This window comes from Geospiza fortis, unplaced genomic scaffold (assembly GCF_000277835.1).
Source record: "Geospiza fortis unplaced genomic scaffold, GeoFor_1.0 scaffold600, whole genome shotgun sequence".
NCBI classification, from domain to species: domain Eukaryota; kingdom Metazoa; phylum Chordata; class Aves; order Passeriformes; family Thraupidae; genus Geospiza; species Geospiza fortis.
In genome coordinates this window covers 299,011-309,710 of record NW_005054562.1, presented here as the reverse complement: position 1 = coordinate 309,710, position 10,700 = coordinate 299,011, and the positions used below count along the sequence as shown (strand labels likewise).

At 49.9% G+C, this 10,700-nt stretch overlaps 1 protein-coding gene across 1 annotated transcript in view; it reads left to right on the top strand.

The window, feature by feature from the left end:
* The window catches only part of ADGRB1 (adhesion G protein-coupled receptor B1), a 168,134-nt gene that overhangs the window by 76,719 nt on the left and 80,715 nt on the right, over nt 1–10,700 (top strand). The window contains exon 2 of the mRNA XM_031064160.1: nt 3,907–4,826. Within this exon, the coding sequence (XP_030920020.1) occupies nt 4,079–4,826 (748 nt within the window). The 5' untranslated portion in view covers nt 3,907–4,078. The remainder of the gene's footprint in view (nt 1–3,906; nt 4,827–10,700) is intronic.

Here is a 10,700-nt window from a genome sequence, read left to right as displayed (position 1 = left end):
GTGAATAGTTAAAAGAGAAAAAGAGAAAAAAAAATATGTTTATGCTCCTTATGGTGAAACCTTCCAGATGGGACTGCACTGAGGGGAAATCAATTGTGAGACTTAACAACCATAACAGGTCTGGTTTAAGTTTGTTGGTTTTCATGGTGCTTTTCCCAGACAGGGGCAGTGAGGGGGAATTTGTTTTGTGCTCACCACATCCTCAGACAGAAGCAGGTCTGTGGTCAGCGTGAGAAAAAATTGAGTTTGTGGCGAGCAGGAGGCCTGGGCCAAATCCCAGGAGCTGAAGTCACCATTAGGGACTGGATTTCAAAACAAACCCTGTCTCCTCATCATCTGGTTGCTATGGAGGCACTGCTGGCTCCTGCTTCCAACCAGGAAAGGCAGGTTTCTGCTCTGGACCAGAGGTTAAGATGACAAGAAAGATGGAGGTACTATTTACAAGAGCATGGTGTGACAGAACAAGGGGGATTGCCTTCCCACTGCCAGAGGGCAGGTTTGGATTGGATTTTGGGAAGAAATTCTTTACTCAGAGGGTGCTGAAGCCCTGCACAGAGAGATTCTGGATTCCCCATCCCTGGAAGTGTCCAAGGCCAGGTTGGACAGGGCTTGGAGCAACCTGGGATAGTGGAAGGTGTCCCTGCCCATGAGAGAGAGTTGGACAAAATGATCTTTAAGGTCCCTTCCCACCCAACCTGCTCTGTGGTTCTGTGATCCTTGTGGGTCCCTTCTAACTCAATATATTCCATAATTCCGTGATCCCTGGCTGGATCAACAGGGTGAAGGTCGGGTAGAGTTTGGATTTGCAAACAGAATGAGCTTTTCCAGCACTGCCCTAAGAGAGCCAGCAGCCTCTCTCAGAGTCTCAGATAAAGCAAGAGCCTTTCAGCTCTGGAATCTGATATTTAAAATATTCACAGCAACCCCTCCCGCTAATCAGGAATTTTATAAGATGTTTGGTAGATGCCTGTGTTTTTTACAAGCAAGACCAGGTTTTCATCCCTTTTTCACTCCTGAATTCTGGCCCCAGAGGTAGGCAGGAGCCTAACAAGGGGAGATTTGCACTGCCGAGCTTTGTAGACTGCAAACCAGCCAGGAGTGGGGATCTGACTTGTAAAAAATTTAAGTCCAAATGCATTTGGACTCCGTGCTGATTAGTGTCAGGTCTAACACACACTCAGGAATGTGGTGGCAGGGGCTGCAGAGATTTGAAGCAGGGATGAAGCACTGTTTGCAAATAGCAGGTCTGACTTTGGAGCTCCCTAACCCTTTCCTGCCCAAAAGAAAAGGTTTTGGCAGAAGAAGGGAGATGCAGAGAGAAGTCTTTGATATGGAGCAGGGAGAGAAACTGAGTGAACATGGAGGTGCATTTAGCTTCTCATCTCCTCCCAGATTCACAGGATGGTCTGTGGGCTTCTCATCTCTTGTTTTTCAGTCTCTCCTGGGGCTGGGATTAGCTGCCTGAGCTGTGGATTTGCTGGGAATTTGTAAAGCTCCCTCTGTTTGCAGTCTGGGAAGGCAGAGCCTGGCATGAGGTGGGAGATGGCAGCGCTGGGGCTGGAGCTGGAGCAGTGGATGCAATGAAAACGAGTTTTCCCTCCTCCCTGGATGCAGATGCCCCGCTCCACAGACTCTCACTCTAATTCCTCCCCGGCAGTGCCACCCTGATCATGGCAAACACATCCCAGATGATCTGAATTATTTGGAGGTTGCAGCCCAGGGCGATGTTTGCCCCCCTGGAATTGGGCTGTTTGCATTTCAGTGCACAGGTCCTGAGCAGTTCCTTTCACTATGAACAGCTAAGTCTCCCCAAATAATGACAGCTGTCTGACTTGATAGGGGGAGATCTTCCTCCCAGGTTCCCCTCCATCCTTTGGAAATGGGGCAGCAGATCTGTTTAGAGTGCTGCGGGGTGAGGATGAGCCTCACCCAAAAGGAAAAGCCTGATTTTCTTTACCTGGGGTGAGCTCAGAGGGAAAAACCTGGAAAGGTGGGAGGGAAAAGGTGCCATGGCTGTGTGATCAGGGAGTCTGCTCTGAGGGTCTCCTCCTCCTGCCTTGTTAACAGAGCCCCTCCCCAAATTTGGGGGTGGACAATTGTGGGAGGGGGTACAAGATAAGGAAAGTCCTGCTGCTCATCTTATTTTCCCCTTCTCTATCATCTCCTGGAAAGAAAGGAGATGGAGGGAAGGGACCACAGGAGAATCTTTTGTTGGGGTAAGAAGGAGGGAGATGTACACGAGTGCCTCTTTGGCATGGGGGGTAGAGGGCTCCGGGCAGCTGGGCTGAAGGAGGAATCTGTGCCACAGGAGGCTGCAGGGAATGCATCCTCAGGGCATTGCAGGGTGGATTCCACTTTGGTTGAAGGGTTTTGGGGGCTGAAGGAGGTCCTGGCACTGGCACAGAGGGTTCTCAGTCTCTGCAGATGCTCTAAGCCTGGCTACAGCACCACAGGCTTTGGGGTGTCCAGCACTCAGGGGTGAAAGGAGAGGTGGGTGCCTGATGTGGGAAGAGATAAAATCTGTCTCTATTGTCCTTTTTTGCTGCTGTACTGGGTGTACAGCTCCATCCATTATCCTGTCTGGCCTCAGGGTTACACCAGAGCTGGGTTCCTGAGCAAAAACTCCCTTCCCTGCCCAGTTTTGGCGGAACGGGGGAGAGAAAAGGAAAGGAGGGGCATTAAGAGGCTAAAAAACAAGTAGTGGCAGAAGGAAGAGAGGACGCAGAGCCCAGCTGGCCATGCTGACCTCCAGCCCACCCTGCCCAGCTGCAGCCTGAAGTCTGTGTTGAACCAGTCAGTCCCTTGGGATGGAGAGAGCTGGAGCCTCCCCAACCCTGATACCAACCCTGTTTTCTTTGGGACATGGTTCAGACTCACAGGCAAGGCTCTGCTGGGCTCAGCAGAAGGATCTGCATGGGCAGGGGGCACTGGGAAGGAAAGCAGGTCACAGCTGTGCTCACCCCTGGGTCAGTCACAGTTTGGCCCCTTCTGGGATTTGGGACACCCCAAACCAAACCTGGGGTTTGGGACACCCCCAAACCAAACCCTGGGGATGGGAACAGCCCAAACCAAACCTGGAGATGGGGTGTCCCTGGGGATAGGGACACCCCAAACCAAGCCTGGGGACCTGGGGATGGGGACAGACCAAACCAAGCCTGGGGATAGGGACACCCCGAAACCAAACCTGGGGATGGGGACACCCCAAAACGAAACTTGGGGATGGGGACAGCCCAAAACAAAACCTGGGGATGGGGACAGCCCAAACCAAGCCTGGGGAAGGGGACAGCCCAAACCAAGCCTGGGGCTGGAGACACACCAAACCAAACCTGGGGATGGGGACAGCCAAAACCAAGCCTGGGGATGGGGACACCCCCAAACCAAGCCTGGGGATGGGAACACCCCAAACCAAACCTGGGAATGGGGACAGCCAAAACCAAGCCTGGGGATGGGGACAGCCCAAAACAAGCCTGGGGAAGGGGACAGCCCAAACCAAGCCTGGGGCTGGAGACACACCAAACCAAACCTGGGGATGGGGACAGCCAAAACCAAGCCTGGGGATGGGGACACTCCCAAACCAAGCCTGGGGATGGGAACACCCCAAACCAAACCTGGGGATGGGGACAGCCAAAACCAAGCCTGGGGATGGGGAAACCCCCAAAACAAGCCTGGGGATGGAGACAGCCCAAACCAAACCTTGGGATGGGGACATCCCCAACCAAACCTGAGGATGGTGATGTGGGGCTGCATCTTCCCCCCGTAAGAAGTGCCGGGAGCTGCTGTGTGGGTTCTCAGCCGTGTGAAGGGTTAATAAAAACAATATCAACAACAAAGCACCGCCAAAACGACTAAATCCCAAATCTCTTCTCTTTTTCTCCCCTCCTCCTTCCTTTCCCTGTTTTTTTCCAGGCGTTGTTTATGGCCACAGGAGGGAGCTCAAATCCAGACATGGGAGGATCGGCTTGATTTCGGATCCAGAGCCTCTTAAACTCTGCTTTTCCTCTAAGCTGGTCCCTGTTATGTCCAGGATCTGGCACCTGCTTGACATTTACTTTGAGTTCCAGAGGACCCGAGACCTAGGATGAGGAGCATTGGATCCGCCCTGAACCTGCTTTTGGTATCTCCACTCTACTTTGTGTGGACCGTGGTCGCTCTGGACCTGGCACAAACTCCCTGCACCACTTTGGTCCAAGGGAAATTCTTTGGGTATTTCTCTTCCTTCGCCGTCTTCCCGTTGAACTCCTCCCTGTGCTCTTGGATTATCCAGAACCCCGACCCTCGCAGGTACACTTTGTACATGAAGATCCTCAAGCCCTCCGGCGTATGTGACCACCAGCACATCCGCACCTACCAGTTCGACTCCTTCCTGGAGTCCACCCGCACCTACCTGGGCATGGAGAGCTTCGATGATGTGCTGAAGCTCTGTGATGGCTCCACCCGCTTTGCCTTCCTCCAGTCCAACAAACAATTCCTGCAGATGAAGCAGACGGCCCCGCCGGGTGTGGACACCTGGCCCATGAGGTGGAAGCCCACCAAGGCTCAGGAGAGGGACTTCTCCGTGGAGTATCTGGTGGTGGGCAACAGGAACCCCAGCAAAGCCGCCTGCCAGATGCTCTGCAAGTGGCTGGACGCCTGCCTGGCCATCAGCAGCAGCTCCCACCCGTGTGGCATCATGCAGACCCCGTGCTCCTGCTCGGGAGGGGAGGTCCTGGATCAGGCCAGCGAGATCCTGGGGTTCACCAGGAAGAAGGAGGATTGCTACAAGGATGGGATTTACCTGGAGAACTGCGTGAGCAGCCCCAAGGACAGCAACGGAGCAGAGTTCCTGGGTGAGTGGAGGGTGGTCGAGGGGGTGTTGGGGAGGGAGGGCTGCTTGGGCTCTCCTCTCACACTGTCCCCGTCACCTCTGTGTCTGTATTTGTGGATGCCTGGCATGAAAAACCTCATTTCCCAATCGACAGGCAGGTCAGGTAACCCACGGGGCTCTTTATGAGCCTGCGACTGGAATTGCAAATCAGCTGCCCCTAAATATTCCCCAAGTTGTTGCAATTCATTCTCGGGGCTTGTTCATTGCTTGTTTTACTCCTGCAGCCTCCGAGCTGCTGAGAGGGAGATGCTTACCTGAGGGTGAGCAGTTTTCCAAAGTAATTACAGATGTCCTAGGAAAAAAACAGGATCCAAGCTACCTCTGAGGCAGGCTGCTATCAACCACTTTTAATTCCTAGGGAAAACTTAATTCTTGGGTCTGGTTCAAAAGGGGATGGCAACAGAAGGCACTCTCGTTTTGTTCTCAGCTTTGTTTTCCTTCTGGAGGCTTTGAAAAGGAGAATTCACCATGCTGCTTGCATGGGGTTACCTGGGCTCATTCCTCGGATATTTCACTGGGTTTTGGTTGTGGTCTTGAGTATGGTGTGGGCTGGAGAGGGACTGGGGAGGTGGGAGAGCCATGAGGAAAAGGGCCGTGAGTCAAGGTGGGATGATCCTGAAGTCTGATCATGTTCTGGGGAGGGAAATGCTCCTTCCAGAGACCTGACACGGTCTTGCCAAGCAGAAGGGACTCAGGGGGAGTCTGAAAGTGGAGCCTTTTTCTTACTGCCTGTGTCAGGTCTGCTCCAGGGTGTTTATTCTCAGCTCCCACCCCAGCATGCAGGTTATGTAAAGCAAAGGTGTGATGTTGAACAGCAACACAGGTGGCAGGGAATGGAGCCTCCAGTTCAGAGAGTCTCAGACCCCACCTGAGCCTCACCCCAAGGTCTCATCTTCTTCAGGTGCTGGACTGAAATGTCCTCTGCCACCAGCAGAAAGTTGACATCTGTCTGGGTCAGGAATTTGGGAATCCTTCCTGGCTTTTCCACCCCTGTTGAGGGTGGGATTTCTCAGGGTTGAGGGGAAGAGGCCAGATTTGCTTTTGCAGTAGGCAGGAGGTGACCAGGCACAGATTTGGGCTGTGCAGAGTGATTTTACTGCAGACTGCAGCCTGGCATTAGCTGGGAGATCAGGGTATGATCAGGTACTCGTGCTTCTGTCAGTGTATTTTGGGCGAGATTTTGTTTCTCACTGGTCTGTGAATCAATACATGAAGGCACAGCCGAGCCATAAATCCTGCAAATTAGTTCTTCAGTCGTGCCTCCCTCCCTGGCCACGAGCACAAGACTCTCCAGATTTGGGTTGGGGTTTTTTTCTTGAAATGCCCTTTTTTCCTGTGTGAACAGCTCTGGGGAGCCTCTCGGAGTTCAGTCATGTGTCATGCCTGGAATTTGCTGATTGGGTGATTTATGCCTTCCACCCAAGCAGTGTGACCTTTCTCACTGCAACCAAAGGTGAAATTTGAAATAAGATTTTCAGCAAATCCTGAAGCATTCAAGCTTAATATTGGCTTTTGTAGGGATCTCTCCTAGTCCAGCTCGAGTGCCTGAATGTTCCCACCAAGTAAATATGAAAGAGGCTCGAGGGTGGCTGAATCAAAATCCTTTTTGGGTGTCAAATATTTGTAGAGTGCAGATAATTTTTCTGCTGGCTGCTCACATCTGCTCCATACTGGAGACAGGGAATTATCATCTTGGCTGGTGGGATGCCATCCACACAGCAACGATGCTTGCAGGGTGCCCGGGCTCTCCATGTGCCGCTCTGTCTGTCACTGTGTCTGTTTTGATTTATGCAAAGGCTTGATCAGGAAGATGGAGGCGAGATCCAATTTGGACAGGGAGTCAGCAATCCCTTAACAGCATCTTGTGGGTGGAATATTTTGATAGGGTTCCTGATTTCCAAGTGCTGATGCTGGTTATTGCAATCATTGCTGTTCCAATTGTATCTGTAGCATTTTGGTTTTTTTTCCCAACAAGCTTTTTTCTTTTTTTCTTTTTTTCTTTTTTTTTATTATTATCATTGCTATTTTTCCCTCCCTGCTGCTTTCTGAGTCATTTGTTGTTTCTGGGCCTGTCTTAACACTTTCATCCTGGAACAAGTGGAGACGCGCGAGTTGTACTGATCTACTCTGATGACTTTAAAGGCACAAGAAGGAATGTGCCCCCCATGGCAGGGGGTTGGAATGAGATGAACTTTGTGGTTCCCTTCCAACTCAAACCATCCTATGAACTACCAGATACCATCCTGAAATATGAAACCTGACGTTCCCTAATGTGCCTTTTTATTCCTTGGGTATTTCCAAAGCAAATGGATGGGTGCAAATCCACCCATGGGAAGTTGCAGTGGACACAGCTGTGCTTTGGCTCATGGCCTGTGGGTGAGATCCCTGTGAAAAGCTTCATTCCAAGAGGATCCCATTGCTCCGGAACCACAGGGACTCTCAAGAAAACATAACTGACAGCCTGTTTTCACTCATGGCCAGTGATTTTACACCTGGCTCAGGTGCACGGGGAAGTTTATGATCATTTACTGGGGAACTTCACAAAGAAACTCTGCCAAAGTCACCTTGTCTTGTGTAAAGCATCTGTTCTTCAGTGTCTGGAGGAAGGAGAAACTGCTCCACGTTTCCTTCCCAGGTTTAGTGAGACTCTCTTTGCACTCACTGTCCCACACAGACATTGCAGAGGGTACAGCAGGCAGTGGTGGGTTGCAGAAGAATCCTCAGGTTATCCCCCAGATATTTTGGTCTTGATGCACATGGAGCTTGTCTTGGTGATCAGCATGACATGCTTTGAAATCTTGGGCAGCTTGAGCTGGAAATGTTTTCCAGGAGAAGACAATTCAACATGGAAACCATTTTTGGCCATTATCAGATTTCCCTTGGCTAATTCAGGAAATGTGGGAAGAAGGCAGAGGTTTGTTTGTAGGTCCTGACATTTAGATGTAAACTCACTTTTTTGGGATGCAAATTGGTATTCTTGGAATAGGTTTTGGGGGCAAGGACAGGAGAGTGAAGAAGGGAAAACCTCCTGAAATGCTGGGCATTGGTTCTTCATGATCTGAAAGTGCTGGTGGCCCTCCCAAATGTGAGCTGGATTCTGTAATTGGAGCTGGAGCTTTAACAGGGATGCTGATGTGACCCTGTAATGAGAGAAGGTTAAATGTGTGCTTAAGTGCTGTGCTGAGTTAGGCACTTAATGAATGTCTAATTAGTCTTGTCTCCGTGTGAGCGTTCCTGGAAGACCATTGCAGTGCTGTCACATTTTGGTGGCCCAAAAAGATAAACATCATTCTGTGCTCCTTCTGCTCTTCATGTCCCCGCCTCGGAGGGATCCAGGATGCTGACTGCAAAACAAGGCTAAAAGTGCCCCTCAAAATATATTATTTGCTTCTTGATAAATCAGGTGGCTCCAGGGCTGGAGGGGTTTTTATAATGGGTGGATAACTGGAACACAGTAATGCTACACTGAAGTGCTGGGGATTTTCCTGCCTTTCCTGGTAAATTTTTCCATTCTTTTGCTGTCCCCATTGCTCTGAACAAAATCAAATCCCCCTTCCTCACATGTGTTCATCACTTCTGTTTTGTTAGTGGTGTTTCATCTTCCACTTTTAGGTGCTTTTTCACCTCTGCCACATTGATTAAGGTGTCTCAGAGTGTCTGATCTCTGTTTGGAGAGGCCCATGAACAAGTTCCTTCTCAACCTCTGCTGCATTAAGTAGGTTGGGCTCCATAAATCTCTCACTGCAGGACACACCCTCCAAACACCTCTTGTTGTTGGGAAATTCTGCTTCATGCTTGGCGTGTTCTTTGGTCAAAACGTGCTTTGGTCTCCTCAGCAGGGCTGAGCTTCTGCCTGGATTTGTGTCTCAGTGGTTCCTGATGGGGTCCATGATGTGGAAGAGGTGCCAGAGGCACAGAAATTAATCAATTCCCACCCTCTCTGCTGCAGGAATCATCTTGTGTGGCTCAGCTCCCCTCCCCTCAAATCTCCAACCTCACCCAGGGCAGGAATAACTCAATAAGTCATTTCCTCTGTTTGAGATGAGCTTCAGTGGCCATGAAAGCTCCAGAGATTGATAAAGACCTGTGAGTAGTTGCCATGGGGCAGATCTCAAACCTCTCCTTGACATCTTCAGCTCCTTATGACACACGCTCTGTTCTTCCAGCAAGAATCCCCCTGGCTGGAGCAGCTGAGCTTGCAGACGAAGGTGTTTGGCTTTGGTTTTGCCTCGGTGCTGGATTTGCCAACCAAATGGGGAAGGGATTTGGGTGAGTGCCTTTCAGGAAGGTGTTCTGCATTCCAGCTCCTCATTTCTCCACCTCTGTCTGTCCCTGGCCACCCCTGAGAGCAGAGGTTGGATGTGGTGAGAGGTGGACAGCAAAACACAAGGCAAGGAAGCTCTGATTTCTCCTCGAGTGTAAAACTTTCCTGTGTAAACTGCTGAAATCATTGGGGATTTTACCTGATGGCCCCCCAGCTTAACTCCAAATCTCAGCAGCTGACAGCAAGACCTGATATTCCTTCCCAGCTCCTGCAGGAGGAGATTGGTTAGAGCCTGGCGCGTAGCAAAGAGGTCACCTTGTCACCTGCAGGGAATCCCCACTGCTCCCATATGGGCAGCTCCCACTGGGAATGTCCCTCTTGCCTGTGGTCAGGATGTTTTATGGATGAGGAAAATGTGGAGAACTCCTCCCTGAGGGCTGGAAAGGGGGATTCTGGCTCAGTTTAAACACTGAGATCTCTGACCTGTGCAAGGCCTGTCTGCCCCACTGTTCTCCTCTGGGATCGTCAAAGACCTTACACTTGGAATGGAATGGAATGGAATGGAATGGAATGGAATGGAATGGAATAGAATAGAATAGAATAGAATAGAATAGAATAGAATAGAATAGAATAGAATAGAATAGAATAGAATAGAATAGAATAGAATAGAATAGAATAGAATGGAATAGAATAGAATAGAATAGAATAGAATAGAATAGAATAGAATAGAATAGAATAGAATAGAATAGAATAATAGTTTTCAGTTGGAAAGGACCTGCAATGAGTACCTAGTCCCACTGCCTGACCAAAAGTTTAATTAAAGCCATTGTCCAAATACTTCTTAAGTGCTGGCAGGGATGGGACACCAACCACCTCTCTAAAAAGCCTGTTCTGATTTTTCACCACTCTCTCAGCAAACAAACCCTTCCTGATGTCCAGCCCACACCTCTCCCGGTGCTTCACAGGGATCCCAGGGAGAATGAAGCGTGAATGAAGCACCACTGTGAAGTGACAGGGCAGAAATTCCGTGTCCCGGCTGCTCTCAGCACTAAACCCATCCCTGCAGATCCATCCCTACAGAGACCGGGTGGAGAAAAACCGAGCAGAGAAAAGCGATCAGTTCCATTGTGAACCCAACAGCTTGTGGACATGATCACAATGCAGAAACATCAGCAATTACCGGCTCAATGCGCCGTCGCTGTCGCAGGGAGAGTAAAGGTGGAATTTACATCCAGTTGCCGAGGGAGTTTCACAGGCAACTACTCCCATTATTGCGACGGGGACTTTTATGGGTAATTTAATGAGTGGCAGCCTGGTGAAAGGTTCAGCTTTTCAGTTTCCCTTTTTTCTCTCTTTCTTCTTCTTTTTTTTTTATTTTCAGTTTTTTTACATCCCCTCCTATTCAGGTTCCATAGCAGTCACTGCAAAATGTTTTGTTTGGCAGTACAAGGTGAAATTAAGGTGCAGGGAAACACTGACACCAGAGTCAAAATCATCACGTCTCCGGAGTAGTTTTCCATCTATGACTGCAGAAAATAAGGATGATGGTGCTGATACCTCAAAGGGAGAGTG